General features: G+C 28.5%; 1 protein-coding gene across 2 annotated transcripts in view; it reads right to left on the reverse strand.

Moving 5' to 3' along the window:
• LOC129969260 (thioredoxin reductase 2, mitochondrial-like) overlaps nt 1-19,755 on the reverse strand; it is a 351,586-nt gene that overhangs the window by 175,475 nt on the left and 156,356 nt on the right. The window contains exons 14-15 of one of the 2 annotated variants that reach the window (XM_056083730.1): nt 8,481-8,606; nt 6,316-7,265 (exon numbers count right to left, since the gene is read on the reverse strand). In XM_056083730.1, the coding sequence (XP_055939705.1) occupies nt 8,483-8,606 (124 nt within the window). In that variant the 3' untranslated portion in view covers nt 6,316-7,265; nt 8,481-8,482. Of the gene's footprint in view, nt 1-6,315; nt 8,607-19,755 lie in introns of both variants that reach the window. The other variant, XM_056083729.1, reaches the window with a different exon arrangement.

Here is a 19,755-nt window from a genome sequence, read left to right on the forward strand (position 1 = left end):
TTGATAAAAAGTGAAACAAAACAAAGAATATTTTGCAGAAAATATAACATAACAGTAATTCAGTTTTATTAAAAATTTCAATGAAATGATACATTTTCAGTTTATACCCAGGTATAATTAAATTGGTTTTTATGCAGAATTTAATATTTTAAAATGTTCATGATGGGCGGAATGTATATATGATAACAAATCCATCATATTCTTGCATTTTTCAGATGTAATAAATCTTCTTTTTTCATACATAAAAGATAATTTTATATTTCCGTAATTACTTGGAATTATTTACCTTCCTCGTTTTGTTGACAAATCGATAATTTTAAATTCAAAATCTCGTTCTATCAAAGTTTTGTTGAACATTTTGTATGGTGCATCCCTTGTAAATCTGATCAAGCATATAGTTAATCAATTCACGGTTTCTCAATTGGTATTTTTCTTTCTTTTTAAAACCACTTTTTCCAGAAGTTAGGTGGAAAATAAATTTCCACGTTTCATTTCATGTACTAAAAATTTATTATGCTTTCGACAATTTTGTATTACTTTATAGTAACCTTGGGGAATATGCAAGGTTACTATACTTACTTGGTTTCTGGATTGAATAGTTACTGGATAGTCCCACTTCAAAATCATGATCGTTCGGTATAAATAAATGTCCTGCCAATAAAAATTTGTGATCAATGCTATTTATTTCATTGTCACTGGACTGAATAATCGGTGATGGAAGTAAACATATTACTATTGACACACAAAATTAAGATATACTTTTTATTATTTATGGAATACTGTACAATCACCGATTTTCAATATCAAAAATAGATAAATAGAAACACCCTAGATTTCAGACATGATGTCAAACAGCCACATTTGCACCATAGAGCAACCGGAGCTAAATTTTGCCGTAATATATTCGGTCAAATATAATTTCAATTTAAGATGGACTTGCACTTTCAAAATAAACAGATTTTCAATACTGTTCAGCGCTAAAACTTCCATCTCCCAAATACTAGAATCTAAATTTTATTTTACTATAAATTTTTTACATATAAAAAGATCATAAGTTTTATTTATAACTGCCATTATCCCCATTTTTTTCAAAAATGGTCTTGCCCCACTTTCAAAATAAACAGCTCATATATATAAGTTCTGAAATCTACACCTAATCTTTAAAAGCTTACCACGTTTTGCCAAACTTTTTCAGAAATTGAAATAAATTATCAGCTTGCATTTTAAACAATAATATTTAAATATTTTTTTTAGATTTCATAAAAAAGAAGAGTTTAAACAAGATAAATCTCGGTCCCTGTTCTTTAGAAAATACATTTTTATTCTTCTCTCAAAATGATAAAACAATTTTATAAACGTAATTCCTTTTTAATGTCGCTTAACAAAATTGAATGCTTCAGTTTTTTTGCTAGCAAATTAGTTTATACTTAAAATTTAATCTATTTCATAAAATTTCGAAGAAATACTGTTCTTTAAATATGTTTGAAGAATTTGAAACAGAATCAAAATGAACAGAGAACAAACATAATGTTTTGATGTAACATAGATGTTTTATAAATTTTTAAAATAAATCATTCTAAAGAAGAAACATTATTTTAATTTTTCTTTTAAAATATAATTATTGTATAATATTTTATAAAATTTTCAATATAACTCAACCATTATAGGTAAATAATTTTTTAATACATATTATTCATATTTAGTAATAGTTATGCATATTAATAACTATTTGTCATATATTATTTAAATACTTGTGTATACCTCGATACTTTTATTGATAATTTATTTTTTAGTTTTACTTTGAATTTTAATTAGAAAATTTGTTAATACTAAACAAAGAAAATATATTTCAAATATTTTCACATATTTAAGAATTATATTTGATTTCAAAAACATCGTTATTTGAAAAACAGAATAAAAATTACTAACAGATATTTAAAGTATTTTGCTAGCTTTCTGTTGCATATGTTAGTTAAATGTATTTTTAAATTTTTTCATTCCAAACTCATTATTTTAGCATATTAAAATCATCTAAATGAGAACTTTTTTAAAAAATGAAAGACCATTTGAAGTAGCATGATCAACTTTTTTTTAAAGGAACCTTTTTGATATTCAATTTCTAAAGATTAAATAATTTACAATTATATCTCTTTACTCTATTTTCACATAAACTTAATTCAATAACATTTTTGCTATTTCAAACAATTGAACAAAATCTAACAAAATTAACAATTCCTGAACAAATCAACTAATCTAACAATTCCTGAACAAAATCTAAAGTAATGAATTTTAAATCAGATCATTTTAATTCATAACTTACATAAATTTTAGATACCTTTTATTTTTTATCCCTTCATTAAAAATTCAAAAAATCTCAAACAATATTTTATTTTTAAACTCTTTTTATTTTACATCAAAACTTTTTGGTTGATAACACTTATTATAGTTCATGATATGCTTTATTGGACATCATTTTTTAATGCAAAATTCAAAACAACAAAAAAATTTTAGAAATATTTCTATTAATATTTTACATCTTGAAGTGCTTTATTAATTGCATTTTTCAAATATAATTTCTAATTTGCTTACAACCCCAGCAACTCGAATATTTCTTTATCAAGTATTTTTTTTTTTTAATCAACTTTAATCTTTTATTATGTGGTATATTATGTCTGCAAATCTTTTTAAATGGCTAGATATTAATGTCAAGAATTCTTTTTTGATATTAAGATATATGCTTCTGTTATCTTTTCCATGATAAGTTACGGATTTTTATATTATTGCGTGCATAATCAGTCCCCCCCCCCATCCAAATGGAACTGAATGATTAGGTATCGCGTAAATTTAAAAAAAAAAAAAATTAAACATACATTTCTCTACCTTTTCTACCAAAATAATAATAATGTTTTTATAAATGTTCAATTATAATTTTCCTGATATTTTAAATTTCTCAAGGTATAAAAATACTTTTTTTTATATGTAAGAATTAAAGGGTATGTCCAATAGCAAAGTTAACAGACAATTTAATATAGGTATTTATACATTATGATGATAAAAATTTTTGTACTGCCTAGCTCTCTTCAAGATAACTATGGTGACTTTGTTTATCTTTTGAAGGTAGATTGAAACAGAAATTTGTTGTTGATTCAATTTTTAGCAGTTATTCAATTTTATCAAAGAAAGTGAATTCAACAGTTTATGATAGAATCAAAGTTTCATCAAAAGTATAGCTGGAAATGAATTTCAGAGAAAATATATAATGATATAAATCTTCAAAAAAAAATTTTTTTCCAGTATATAAAAGCAGGTTTTTATAAAAATTTCTTTTTCATTATGCATTCATCTTGAAATTCACATTCATTCTCAACAAACCAAAAAGAACTGCATCATTAAAAAAAGATAAAATTTAAAAATTGTTTTACGAAATTGCCCTAAATTTTCAATTCTGCTTCAGTTTTAAATAAGAAATGGAAATATTCAAATATTCATTGCAAGAATATGTGCAATCATAAATCGAGATAAATTTTACAAAGACTATAAATAAGACAGAATATAATGAGATACACAGATGATGCCATACATAAATTATCAAATTTCTATTTGCGTTTTCAAAACAGAGAACAAAAATCTCGCAACTAAAAGTAACTTAATCTGGAGTATAATAAATGTTAATAAAATCAATGAACAGGCCTAAGTGAAATTCAAAAATGAGCTTTGTTAAGTGTAATTTGTTTCAACATTTTTTAATGTTAAAAATTGTGAAACTACTAGTTAATACATAGTTTTGGCCTTTTGAATTTCATTTTCACCTCTTTAATATTTTGCAATTCACCCTCCCCCTTCCTCACCTCATTCATATTCTTACTTTAATTTTATTCCGAAATGATATTTTAAGTTATTTTTGTTATTTTCAGATTCTAGTAAAAAATTTTATATTTTGCTTTTTAAACATTTTTTTCATCCAAATAAAAACAGGGGGAAAAAATGCTAAATCAAATGTAATTTGAAGAGCAGTGATATTTAAGCAATAAAATAAGAAGCCCAAACCCACATAATCTGAAGAAATTTAAATAATGGTTAACACTGAGAGAGAAAATAAATCACAAATTTGATGTGCCAAGATCACAATACACCCCTGCCCCCCCCCCCCTCTCAAAATGCACCAAAGTCAATTTTGACTGGCACAAGCAAAACAAAAACTGAAGGAAAAAATAAAACTTAATGAAGTTAAATTACCCTTTTCTTGAAAATAATTTTTCTTCTACAGAATATAAAGTCAATAGACTAATTTTTTTTTATTTTTAACTAAGTACTTTTTAAGCACTTAGAAAAAATAAGAATCAAACATAAAGTAGGTATTTCCTTGAATTATGGAACTATGAATTCAATGAAATAAAGTTGTGTATTAACTAAGTAACTGTCCAGTTTTATACAAATATAAAAATAGAATATTATCAAGAGTAACTGAATATTTCTCACCAAAATTGAAACTAAGCTATTAAAAAAAATGTATGTTTTGTTTGAAAAATCTTATCAAAAGACTTTCATTGCATATCTCAAATTATTTAATTACACTATAGTTAGTAGTATTTAGGGGGAAAAAAAGATTACAGTGGGACTTCTTTTTCAATTTGTTTTATTTTTTCACAAATAACTTTTTGAATAGTTCATATACGAAAAATCAACAAAATGAATTTCATTGGCATTAATTTATATTTGGTATCTTCTGGCAAGAGTAACAAATGATCTACCAGTACCTTTGGAGCATCATAAACATTTCACTTTACTTTTATTTTTGGAAGTACACAATGAATAAAATACATATTTTTCAGACATATAATTAAAAAAAATTAATTTTTGCCAAAAATTAAATGTAGTAAAAATATTTAAATAATTTACTTATGGCAAATCACTAAACCATGTTGAAATATAATTAAGAATTTTTTCTACAAACAATCACATGTAAAAAAAACACCGATTCGCTGTTAAAAACCAACACCAGAGGTTTCATTTGAATACATAAAATTATCAGTAAAAAGAAAAGATTTCCTCCCTTACCCCCGTCTAAATATGCAAAAGAACGGGGAAAAGTTAAGTAAATGAACAGAAAATATATTTTCCCTATTTATAAATATTTCAATCAATTGAGATAAAACCTTTTCCATTGATCGCCGGATTCAATGAAATAAAACTTAAAAGATCGACACTGTAAAGAAAATATATTCAATAATCGGGTAGATTAAGCATGGTGAAATTGGATTTCCTACCCCCGCCCCCAATTGGAAGGAAAAATATAAACACTTGGAGAAAAATATAAGCACTTTTAAAGCCCTTATATAAGGACCATAAAAAATAATTTTTTAATGACTTTTAATGATTACAGAAATATGCACACAGAAATATTGAATATTAGTTTTTTAAATCAATTCTTGTTCAAATACTTTATATTTTTCAAATAAAATATTGAAGGTTCATAACAAGACAATTTTACCAGATATAATGATATGTTTTATAGTTTTTACTGTTATGTTAACATGTTTTGTAAAATAGCCTGTGTAATAACTTCAACTCCTACTTTCAGAATATTAGCTTTTTGTGTTTGTATTTACCATGTAATGTTCCTGAACTGTATTTTTCTCCTTTTCCTCCACATGAAAAGAAGAATATAACTCAATTACAAACATTAGATTTTGGATTTAGCTTATGAATTGAGAGAAATACCTTTAAAAATATGATGGAATGAATTTCGATATCTGGAAAATTCATTTGGAAGCGTATTGTTAAATGAATGTTACAAAACTGCCATCCAAAACTGAAGATACCCAGTGGATTAAAAAGAAAAGGTGCAATTGTACAATGTGTAGCAGAAAGAATACACAGATTAATAAGTACCAAAAATGAAATTTGAACAGAACATTTGGTCATCTCAGAACTTTAATTAAACAGATGATGGAACGACAATTTAGATATTTGTTATAAGGTCTACACCTAAATTTTATTTATCCACCTTTTTTGGAATCATATTTGTAGATACAAAGACTGATAAATTTTTTTCTCCCCCCTTCCCCGCAAAATATTCCGTATATTGGCGCTGAATTTCCTAATGAAAATTATAGTTTTTCTGCACATATTTTTTAATGAAATAAAATTAATATGGAGTAGTTATTAAAACAAGAAATGAAAAAAGGTTTTCATCAATCCTTTGCAGAACAACTTCTTAAGCAGTTGCAGTGCTAGAATCTAAACAGTTTGCAATGAAAAAATGAATCATTTCATAAAATATTATCGTAAATATACAAGTTGAAATGAACTTACTGATATTTTTTTTTTCTGTTTAGTAGGTAATCCAATTAACTTGGCAGGAGCAGAATTTATTTTCTCTTATTCTTAAGTTCATCTTTTGTTCTTCAGAAAAAGCTTTTGTGTCATCAAGAATCCAGAAAACGAGGTAACCTGTAAATAATATTGCTGAATTTATTTGTACTGTTAAGAAAAATATTAAATGATAAAACAATATTTAAAACTTTCTTGTGAATTTTGTTAAAATAAGCATTCATGAAAATAACATGTATCAAGAAATTAAATCACAATTTTGCCTTATGAATCTCATGCCTAATTTAGTAATTTTATATAATATTTATGAATTTGTAATATATATAAGTAAAATAACCAATTTTTAATAGATTAAGTATTTTGAAATCATACCATACATAGGATTTTGCAAGATTGAATTATGCAAATCAAACTTTAAAAGTTTATGAAAATAGAAAAAAAAATTAATAGACTTATGTATCATTCTTTCTTCTTCGTGATCCGCATCTATCATTATTAGCTGCATCTAATGGTAATAAAAAAGATTACTATTTATTAATAACATAAGACTTAAAAATTTCTATTTTAGCATAACATTCTGCAAAAGTAATATGTCATGTTAACATGGTATCAGATATTCCATTATACTATATTATCTATTCCAAAGAAACAAGAAAAAATATTTTTTTTTAATTTAGTCATAATTAATTCATTTAGTTATTTTATATAATATTTATGAATTTGTAAAATATACATATATATATAAAAGTAAAATAACCAATTTTTAATAGATTAATATTAAGTATTTTGAAATCATACCATACATAGGATTTTGCAAGATTGAATTATGCAAAGCAAACTTTAAAAGTTTATGAAAATAGAAAAAAAAAATTAATAGACTTATGTATCATTCTTCCTTCTTCGTGATCCGCATCTATCATTATGAGCTGCATCTAATGGTAATAAAAAAGATTACTATTTATTAATAACATAAGACTTAAAAATTTCTATTTTGGCATAACATTCTGCAAAAGTAATATGCCATGTTAACATGGTATCAGATATTCCATTATACTATATTATCTATTCCAAAGAAACAAGAAAAAATATTTTTTTTAAATAAATTTATAAAGTAACATACAGTATTCACCAGGAAGTTGAATTGAAATTATTTTTATTAAGAAAAAGATTCTTATGTGAAATAAATAAAAAATATCTATGCTTTGAAATATAAAATTTTCTGTTATTAAATTATAATTCAAATCTCTACAACCTTAAATGCATACTTAAGAGTACCTGAATTTTTTACATATAAGTTTGATCATTTTCTAGATTTATTCATTCTTTTGTGCCAATGATAAATACATAGCTGAATTCTAATATCTACGAGAAATGCATTCTAGATCCAAAGTTTTATATTAATTCTTGACTATCTCCAAACAATATTAAACACTCCTCATAATATATATTTTAGTATATATTCTAAAATACATACATTAGGTTTTTTATAAAAATTTAAAAATGCGGAGATAAAATCACCAGAAAGTAAATGATTTAACTGTATTTGAAGTTTGAAATAATAATAATAATAAACAGTAGGAATATGTTGAATGAAGAAAAAAGCAGCAATATAAATTATGCATGATATTAAAATTTAGAATTCACCAAACAAATACTAATTATATATCAAAATAATTTTAATAATAAAAGCATTTGTAAATATATATACATATATAAGATTGAAGTGTAAGAAAAAATATTCTGTTACTATTCAGAATACTGCTGTAATGATTAAAAGAAAGCAAGTAAATAAAATTCGTAATCAAAAATATTTATTATAATACATCTTAAGATCTTGTAAAATATGACAAATTGACTGTAGTAATCACAATAATGATTTGAGGAAATCATCAACCATGTCCAACTTGTTTCAAGTTTCTGAACACAGTGTCATTAGCCTCAAATTATTTCAAATAAATTAAATGAGTTCATCTTTAAAAAATTCCTCATCTGTGCCTTTCCTCTTTTTATAACAAACAAAATATATGTATTTATATATTTCAAAATCATAATCAAAAAGTTAGAAAATAAATATTTCAAAAATTATGCATGAATTTTGAAAATGTATGCTAGAACAAAAGAGGAAAGCTTTCAGATGAGGAAATTACCCTCAGCATCCTGTAACAACAGGATCGACACCAGAACGTTTTGAAATGTTCAGCTTGACTATTTCTTCAGCTACAGTAGGATGTATACCAACAGTTTGTTGCAATTTTTTCATAGTTAGTCCACATCTACAGAGAAAAGAACATATAATAATAAAATTAAAATGTTATTTTGCATTATCACAATTATTCTACTGAAAATATGCCTTTAAAAATTTATAAAAATAAATAAAGATACTTATTAAATACATAAATATAAAATGCATAAAAATTACTAAGATATAACAAGTAGCCCTACTTAATAATAAAATTAATAGCATTTTTTTAAATATCCTTCAGACAACACCAGAGAGGATGCCATCAACCCTCATAAAAATTATTACCAATAAATTAAAATTAGATTTATGAATGTCAATGGTTATAAGAGAGGATTGCAACACTGAATACAAAATTAGACTAGTTTATCAGCTTTTCAAAAAAAGATGCTGAGAACAAAACTGTGATGTTTTGATGACAATATTAGTTTACTCTTAAGAAAAATATGAATTTAAGACCCAATTTGCTTGCAATCAAACCTGATGTCCATCATGGATCAAACTGTACTCCAGATGGTGCATAAATCTGCAGAGGCCGTTTTCATTAACTTAATCTCATTCAAAATTATGCCACCAAAACAAATTTCCTAAGTAAAATTTGTACCCTCATGAAAAATTGCCAATGTACTGTGCATTCATATAGAACTGCATACAATGATGCTATATAACAATATTTCTTTATAACAGATGTAAAAAATAATAAATTTACAAGGTTACACTTTACTGGTCATGTAACATAATTGCATTTAAATAAATTTTCAGCACTTTAACCGATTACCAAAGTTAAACAAGTGGTGTTTTCATTTAATTTCAATAAATTCCTTTTCTAGCTATGGAACCATGCTAGGAACCAATTGGTTAAAACCCATCTATAAGACTCATCATACTTGGAGATTTTATTAATCCACATGTCTATATAAGCTTGATACTAAATCCACCATGATCATTCAAATTACTGTTTTCCAGCCATAGTTCCAATCTATTTACATTTAGTGTTAAATACATGCTTCATAAATTATGATTTGTAGCTAAATGTAAGGGTCTAAGTCAGACTTTGTATATTTAGCACTTATTAAGAAATATTAAGATTTATATTAAGAAAATATTTAGCACTTTTCATATTGTGAATATATTAAAATTTATAATATATTTCTGGTGAAATTTTTCGTATTTGCCCATTTATTTCTTGGGCTTTTGTACATCAAAGTAAAAATAACTGATGTTAGTGATGTCCAAAGTTACAGCAATTAATACAGTGAGGTTACAAAAATTAAATAAATGCACATTTGGAAATTATTTGACATCCCTAAATTAATATTATTAATATGAGGATTGAATCAGCTTTATTATAATATTATCCTGACCTTTATATGATTAATGTCATTATTAAACAACTTCATTGGGCCAGGCACTTGCATCATCATGCAATATCTATTTGTTCTGACATATTTCATGATAACATAATTCACATATTTATTCGAAAGTGGATTATATGCAATTATCATATACAGTGGCTCTCAAAATTGAGTATACACTATGCTCTTTCTTCTTTAATTTTATTATTTTTGATCTTAGCATTCCTATTTATGGCTAATATTTATAAGAACAACAAAATATACGTTAACAAAAGTATTAGGCTACAAAACAAAACAGAGGAATCAATAATATTTTTATTACAGTAATTTCTATGTCAAAGTTACAAATTCCAAAGTTGCAAAATTGAGTACACATCTAGCAAAATCTGTCAACAAAAAGAGAAAAAGATTGCATTTAGAACAGTTTGTAAACGGTGTGGCATTGAATTGACAAGAGTTTGAGTTGTTTCACCGTATATTTTTGACCATTCTTCTTGTAATACTCTTTTTAAGTGTTCCTTGTCCCTAATATCGTGTGCTTGAACTGATTTTCCTAATTGTGCCCACAAATTTTTCATCACATTGAAATCTGGAGATTGAGGAGGGGTGTGCAATTGCATTTTACAATTATACAACAACCATAACTTAACTATTTTAGCTGTATATTTTGGGTCACTATCTTGTTAAAACAGATAACTTGAACCTAAACCCAAATTCTGGACACTTTGTTTTAAAACTATTTACTTACTTGTTTTAAATTGTTCTTCAATATATCCAAATATTTAATTTTGCCCATGATTGCATCAATAAAAACTAAATTCCTAAAAACTAAATACAATAAAAACTCTTTTTGCTGATATACAGCTCCATACAAGAAGTGAACCATCTCTATGCTTGACAGAAGGATACGTGTTTTTAAGAAGAAGTTCAAAATTGGGCTTTCTCCAAACATAACATCGACTATCAATACCAAAAACACTGAACATACTTTCGTCACTGAATATTACTTGATTCCAGGAGTCAGGAGACTTTGAAATATGACTTTTAACAAATGAAATTCTGTTCTTTTTATTTACTTTGGAAATGAATGGTTTTGTTCTGGCTACGCGACCATTATAATTTGCTTTTCGGATTCGAATTGTTTCAGCAGAAACACACTTTCCAATTGTTCTTGAAGTAGATGTAGCAATTTTTGTAGCACTCACCTTAGGATTGTTTGCTACTTCTTGAATAGCTCTTCTCTTGGTCGTGGCACTGAGGATTTCTTTCCTTCCTCTCCCAGGTTTATTACCAATTTGTCCATACATTTTATACTTTTGGATAATTTTTTGAACGCATTCATGACTTCGTTGAATTTCCCTTGCGATTAGAGATTTACCATCTTCAGATAATCGAATAACAAGTTTCAAAATTTCAACATTTGTTTCATTTCTGGAGCTCATTATGATAACCAAAACGTTTGTTTTCGCTTGGAAATCAATGATTGCCAATTAATGCAACAAAACTATTTTAGTTATTCACTTATAAAATATGAGACTTGACTACCACTATTTATTTTCAAGGTGTATACTCAATTTTGTGACTTTGGAATTTTGACATAAAAATTACTGTAATAAAAATTTTATTGATTCCTCTGTTTTGTTTCTTAGCCTAATATTTTTGTTAATGTATATTTTGTCGCTCATAAATATTAGTTATAAATAGGAATGTTAAGATCGAAAAGAATAAAATTAAAGAAGAAGCAGTATAATGTATACTCAATTTTGGGAGCCACTGTATGTGTTTACCCTCCCTTTGCTTCATATGTATTTTGATACAGAAAAGGGTAAGATTTTATTAGGCATAAATAAGATCAAAGTACGCCAATATTTTTGAGGCTATATGCATCAACCTAAGAATTTAAAACTGCTTTTGAATAGCTGTTTCTCTTATTCTCATCAATTCCATTAATTCTGTTTAAAGACACAACAGAATATAATTGGAAGAGTTTGCTAACTTAGCTCCCTTCATAAAAATGAATGAGTCAAAGATAATAAATTTTCTATTTATTTCATAACAATGTCGCAGAATGTAGGATTAAAGGGTTCAAAAGTTGAGATTCTTTTCTCAAAAGAGTTGTACAGAATCATAGGGGGAATTTACAATGATTGAGGGGGATGAGTTGAATGTAAAATCCATCATAGATAAAATGTCTTACCATTATAAAAAAAGTTTGGACAGAAAGATATTGATTCATGTATTTGAAGGAATGGTTTAAAAATGCAACTCTATCCTAAATAACATCTTCCATTTTGAAGTCCACATTTATGACTTCTCTTCTAGTCTCATAAAATCTAATCTTTTTAATGTCAAAAAGATGAATTATGTAGATGATTAATTATTATAATTATTAACTTATTTAAAGTCAATAAAATTTTAATTGTTTTATATTTAGGAATGTTGTAGTGATCTATGTGCAGATGATCTTATGAAAACTTCGGTGGAAAGAAGAGCTCAATGGAAGAAAACAGCAGTAAGTCCAATATTTTTATATTTAATAAGATTGTTTTTTCTTTTCCTGAAAAAACCAATTCTTAATTGCAATTATTTTATCATTTTGCAAGGCAATAAAAAGGAGAAAAAAAATGAATCTGTAATATGAACAGAACAAGAAAAGTAGAAAAAAGAATAGAGTGTTTCAGAATGAATGGGTAAATTGGTTGAATGGGAAAAACTAATCTTGAGATGATAAACATTTTTGCATTTTAAAATGGAAGAATTTTAAATATCTCATTTTATTGTCTTCATATGTTGAAAGTGGCTGTTTTTAGCTTTAAAAGAAGAAAAGAAAACCACCATTGTGTGTGTGTGTGCAATTAGATAAAATAAGATATCTGTCAATATTTATGAATGACAATTTTTCCAAACGCTGATTACTAAGATGTAGCTCAAGGACTATAATAATATGCATAAAATGCAATATGTATTGATGCGTAATAAGGAATAACTGCTTCAAAAAATATCATTCTAGGTATTAAAAAATTAAATATGTATATTTTTAAATCAATAAATGCTAAAAAAATTTATTATAAATACTTATTAATAAAAATTAAAATAGTTATTACTCATTTAACTTTGTGATACTTATATTTGTCAGTCATTTTAAACCGATTATGTTTTAATCAGTTGGAAACTTTCCAGTGTTCTAACTGAATGTACCTAAAATTACTAGCCCCCTAAAATATCAATTTCAAAAAATGTATGAAAATGTTATTTAAATCTATGATGTCATAGAATGCATGCAAAAACTTAAAAAAGTGTATTTATTGTTTAAAAATGTTATATATTTACTTCGATTTAAAGAGGCTGAGCATTTTGCTACAGAATAAGTAATGAGCAATGACATCCATGTAACTAATGAAAAGTTTTTTATTATGAAAAGGTAAGATAATATGGTAAAAATCCAGCTTCAGAACTTTTACTGAATCTATTGAAGTTTTGTTGTATATGCACACAATGTATGTTAATACTGATATTAATTAGAGCTGATGTTGATGAGTAAACAAGTTTAGATTGGGAATGCAATATCTCTCAAAACAATGGTCCAGGCATTGTTTTGAGAAATATAAGAGAAAGCTGATGTCATTAATATAAGGTATATTTTAATTATAAGTAGGATATTTTGAGATTTTCTTGAAAAGAAAATATCATCAAAAATTCTAATATGGCATAGAAGATCATCAGAAAAGCATTCCTCTATGCATTTAAGTTTAAAGCTATTTGCTTGTGAGGTGGGTAGTGACTTGATAGTGAATATTTAAAATAGGAGTAGTAAGAGAATATGACTCTGAGAGTCTCCAAATACATTCTGAGTCTTGCGTCTACTAAACCTGACAACAACAAATGCCCTAAATTTGTTCTGTGACAGTTTAGATAATGCATTATCAGTTCAGGAGTTTTTTGAAAATTTGGCCACAGTTAAAGATTAGGAGATATGTTCTGAAAGAGTCCTTTACAGGCAAAATCTATATTATATTAAGGTTTATTATTATTATTAACCTCTTTTCAGGCAAAAAACACTAAAACGAACCCATGCTTGTCGGTAAATTTTTCTTGCAACCCCCGAAATTACAATATTAAAAGTGTTAAAATGTTAGTTTTTAATTATACAATGTGCCAATAGATGGCAGCATGAGCAATTCTGTATGCTATATATAGGTGTGCTCACTAAATAAAATTACTTCTCTTCCTGCTGTCTCCAGCCAAACAGGTATGTGATTGATTCATTTGTGTCTTAATTCTTGCTTCGCTGCTCTTATATTTAACTCTGATTTGTTCAGGTTATGGGCCCAGAAGAGCTTTAAGAATAAGATGTTTTGTAAGATAATTATGATAAATGTTTTATTGAATTAAATGAAGGACACGTGGAAAGCCACATGGTAGTCGGGCTAAGTGTATATGTGATACTATGATTGATGATTTTTTTTTTTACTGTAATCTTGCATTTTTAATTAAGCAAATTCTTATATGAAAATAAATTAATTTTAATAGAAAATTTATTAAAATTGCTTTCAAAGGAACTTTGTCTTGCTTGATTAGGGTTTAAAAAAAAATTAGGATTCAGCATGCCTGGGGGAGAAGGTTCATTCAATCATAGGCAGTTAATTGGTAGGGCTAATTATACGGATTGGAAATTTGCAATGAAAATGCATCTTATTAAAAAGAACTTGTGGGATTATGTAGCAGGTGTTAAAGAAGATACAGCTAAGGATATAAAAGCATTATCTTACATTGTTGAGGGGGTAAGTGAGACAATATTTAATGACTTAAGGGAATTATCTAGTGGGAAGCTGGCTTGGCAAGTGTTAGCAGAAACCTATGAGGATAAAGGTATCACAAGAAAGGAACTGGTTAACACTCGCTATACAGACTGTAAAGATATGTCTGATTATTTGCATAGTGCTAACTCAGCATATCAGCAGCTGAAATCTACAGGCATTAAGCCTGATGAGGAGTTAATTGCTGGGATAATTCTAGCAAACTTACCTGATAGATTTGAGCCACTCATTATGGCATTAAAGAATTGTGGTGAGGAAATTACTGTGGATAATGTAAGAAATAGATTATTAGCTGAAGATGTAAAGCCCCAAGTAGAAGCTAATAGGAAAAAGGCTTTTGTTAATGAAAAGTATAAGAAATTTTTTAAGGGTAAATGTTTTAAATGTCACCTATATGGGCACAAAAGCTCAGATTGTTCTAAGGCTACATATAATGAAAGGAAATCTGAGAAAAGAAAAGATTTTAAGACAAAACAACCAAAGAGGGAGGAAGTTTACATGGCAGATGTGTATGTTAGCGGCTCTAATCCAAATACTAATGTTTGGTTTATGGATACTTGTACTTCGTATCACATGACTCCACACAAGGAATTAATTGATGACTATACTAAGCCTAACGTAAAATTAATTAAAACTGGGAGTTCAGTGATAGAAGTTGAGGGCGTTGGTAATGTAACTTTCCTCTTGTCTCGAAATGGAGAGAAAGTGCATGTAACTTTTAGTAATGTCTTGCATGTACCCAAATTAACAGCTAATTTATTGTCTATTAAGTATTTAAATAAAACTTTTGGAATGGTTAGTATGTTTACTGGAGAAAGGTGTTTGGTCTATAAAAACAAGCATTTAGTTGCTAGTGGGACAGGTGTCGGTGACAATTTATATTCACTAGATATAAGTAGTGAGTGGGCCTTGATAACTCACAATATTTCAAATGATTTATTGCATAAAAGAGTAGGTCACTTAAGTAAAGCGGGAATTACAAAGCTGAAGGATATGGTCGAAGGCTTTACTTTTAATAGAGAATTGCCTGATTGTACTTCCTGTATCAAGGGCAAGATGCATAAGCAGCCATTTTCTAAGGGAAAGGCTAAACGTGCCAAAGAGATATTGGGTATTGTGCATACAGATGTATGTGCGCCAATGAATGTCGCATCAATTGGTGGTTCTCAATATTTTGTTTCTTTCATTGATGACTTGTCACGAATGACTTTTGTCTATTTTTTAAAACATAAATCAGAAGTGTTTGAGAAATTTAGGATATTTCAGTCACATGTTGAGAAACAAACTGGCAGGTCAATTAAGGTATTGCATTCGGATAATGGAACAGAATACATAAATAATGAGATGATGAAATATCTAGAATTGAAAGGGATTCAGCATCAAAAATCTATTCCATATACACCTGAGCAAATGGGGGTAGCTGAGAGGAATAATAGAACTCTTGTAGAACGTGCAAGATCAATGTTAACTGATGCTCATCTTGATAAAAAATATTGGGCAAAAGCTGTTCAAACTGCTAATCATTGTAAAAATGTTTCCCCTACAGTGGCAGTTACAGGTATGACTCCTTATGAAAAATGGAGTGGAGATAAACCAAACTTGGAGTACTTAAGAGTTTTTGGCTGTCGTGCATTTGTTCATATCCCTAAAGAAAAGCAAACAAAATGGGATGCTAAGGCAAGGGAAATGATGTTTATAGGGTATTGCCAAGACAGGAAAGGTTATCGTTTGATAGATCCTATAACTAATGAAATAATAAATGCGCGAGATGTACATTTTTTAGAAAATCAAATGTATAATCTAATGAATGATGATAAGCCTAAATTTTATGATGACTCTTTATTCAGTGGGAGTATATCTAATTCTTCAGACAATGAGACTAATAATGATTCCAATAATGAAACAGAAAGTTAAGAAATGATAATGCTGAAACTGATTTGCCAGATAATGTTATTTCTCATAGTGATGATGCTATTGATAATAACACAAATATAGACAATTCAGTTGATGATTCTCTGCCTGTATTGACTCGTTCATACAGAGAGACAAAAATTCCAAATCGTTATCAGGATTTTGATATGAATGGTATGCCAGATTTGCAAATGCCCAATTTAAATCGTATGTGTTATGTAAAAGCTTTGGCAGCAATGATAAATGATTGTTGTCTAGAACCTAAAACAATTGAAGAGGCATTGAATGGTCCTGATGGGAATCATTGGAGAGACTCTATAACTGAAACTATATTGGGTCATATCAAAAATAAAACGTGGGAAATTGTAGACCAACCTAATAATAAAAACATTGTAAACTGTAAATGGGTGTTTAAAATTAAGAAAAACTCCAAGGGCGAGATTGAAAGGTATAAAAGTTGGTTGGTAGCTAAGGGCTTCTCACAGATTGAGGGGATAGATTATAATGAAACATTCTCACCAGTTGTTCGTTATGTTACATTAAGAGTTTTGTTAGCATATGGAGCTATTTATGATTGGGAAATTGATCAAATGGATGCAGTTATGGCTTTTGTGCAAGGAACCTTAGATGAGGAAATTTATATGAAAATACCAGAGGGTTTTAATGAATACTATGGAAGAAATCATGAAAAGAAGGCTCTAAAATTAAATAAAGCATTAGATGGCTTAAAACAAAGTGGCAGGCTTTGGTATAAAACTTTGGAAAAGGGTTTGGTTGAAATGGGATTGAGACAAAGTTCTTTTGATAGCTGTGCCTTCATTAAAAGAGATCAAAATGATGTAGTTATAGGTACTGCAAATTATTGCTTAGGAATTAAAATTGAACGTGATAGGAAAAATGGGTCTATTAGCCTGAATCAAACTCAGTATTTAGAGAGTATTTGCAGTGAATTTAATGTGCCAATTTTGCAACAGTCCTAGCAAAACACACTGGACTGCTATAAAGCGTATCATGAGATACCTTAGAGGGACCACAGGAGCCACGCTAAAGACCATGGTGATAACGTTATCGGATACTGTGACTCCAATTATGGAGGTGACGTAGCAGATAGAAGATCTACTAGTGAGTATGTTTTCATGATAGGTGGTGGAGCTGTGTCATGGTCTAGTAAAAGACAACCCACAGTTGCAACAAGTACAACAGAAGCTGAATACATGGCTCTGTCTGCTGCTGCCAAGGAAGCTATATGGCTCGGAAAAATTGTGACTGACTTGGGAATTGCACACGTTAATGGAATAACTGTGTATTGTGATAACAATGGTGCCATCAACCTAAGTAAAAATAATATGTACCATACACGGAGCAAACATATTGATATCCAACATCACTTTGTGCGGGAAGTGATAAAGAGTGGTCAGATTACTGTGGAACGAATGCCAACTGCTAAGATGATAGCAGATTTTTTAACAAAAACTGTGCCATGAGAAAAACTGTGTGAACCCACTGATTGAGCTGTGTGCTCAATCAGTGGGTTTGACACTATAACTGATGCAAGCTGATATGTGATTATTTTAGAACTGTGGTGGATATAAGTGTTAGATTATTTTATGTTTATAACCAAGTTTTTTTTTATATGTGTTTTGTAAACATGATTTAGATATCTGTTTGTTAATTTATGTGCATATTAATCAAGTTTCTGGTTTGCTCTGTATATTGTGTGTATAATTTAAAACTAAAGTGAGAGTGTTAAAATGTTAGTTTTTAATTATACAATGTGCCAATAGATGGCAGCATGAGCAATTCTGTATGCTATATATAGGTGTGCTCACTAAATAAAATTACTTCTCTTCCTGCTATCTCCAGCTAAACAGGTATGTGATTGATTCATTTCTGTCTTAATTCTTGCTTCGCTGCTCTTATATTTAACTCTGATTTGTTCAAAAAGGCAATAGACGAAATTCTCCGTAATAAGCTAAAAAATCAACTTTATTCAGAATTACCAATCTAATTCAAAATAAAAATTGCAATATTTCTCCAAATGTTATGTAAGCTACCAAGCCGCAGCTTTGCCCAATCTAATATATAAAGATCTCATGTCACGGTGTTTGTGTTCGTACTCCTCCGAAACGGCCCAACCGATTTTCATGAAATTTTTTATGCGTATTTGGTAGATATTAGAATAGGTCGTAAATTATATTTTACAACGCTAGGTAATTAGGGTGTTCCTATCCACGTTCACCGTACGATGAGGAGATAAACGCTTGCTTGAAATCATCGCCACTGCGGCCACCATCGTTGATTCGCAAAATGCTCTCATTGACGGCATATTACCCGATGTACCCACATAATACATAAATCATGCGTGGCTGGCAGAAAGAGCCATTTTGGCATAAAAAAATGTGGACGTCGACGATTTAAACTTCAAGATACAGCAGTCGTTGCCAGGCGACTTGGTATCATACAAATGGATCGATACAGTTTGCGATGCTAACGAAACTGTAAATGATCCAACAGAGTTTTTGAACTCACTGGATTTGCCAGGGATGTCACCACATTTTCTACGACGGAAAGTTGGATCTCCGGTTATTTTACTTCAGAATTTGAACCCAGCGTTTCTGCGCAACGACACGCGATTGGTCATTAAAAAATGGATGAAAAACGTTTTCGAAGCCATCATTTTGAATGGTAAATTCCGAGCCGAAAATGTTTTGCTGCCACGAATTCCAATGATTCTCACAGACGTGCCAATCGAATTCAAAAGCGTTCAATTTCCTATTAGATTCGCATTCGCAGTGACAATCAATAAGTCGCAAGGCCAAACGATGTCTGTTTGCGGCTTAGATTTGGGCACACCATGTTTTTCACACGAGGCATGTTCTCGAGTGGGCAAACCATCGTGCTTATTTGTCTTGGTTAAAGACGGACTGACAAAAAATATCGTACACTCAATTGCTCTTCGAAATGAATACTGATTTTCTTTATTTCCTTTTTATACTTTAGGATAAAAAATATATTACTTTTTTCACTTAACATTTAACTTTTAAGAGATCAAACAATGTATATGTTCGTTACGTTAATGAAATACATTGTATTGAGAAAA

This window comes from Argiope bruennichi, chromosome 5 (assembly GCF_947563725.1).
Source record: "Argiope bruennichi chromosome 5, qqArgBrue1.1, whole genome shotgun sequence".
NCBI classification, from domain to species: domain Eukaryota; kingdom Metazoa; phylum Arthropoda; class Arachnida; order Araneae; family Araneidae; genus Argiope; species Argiope bruennichi.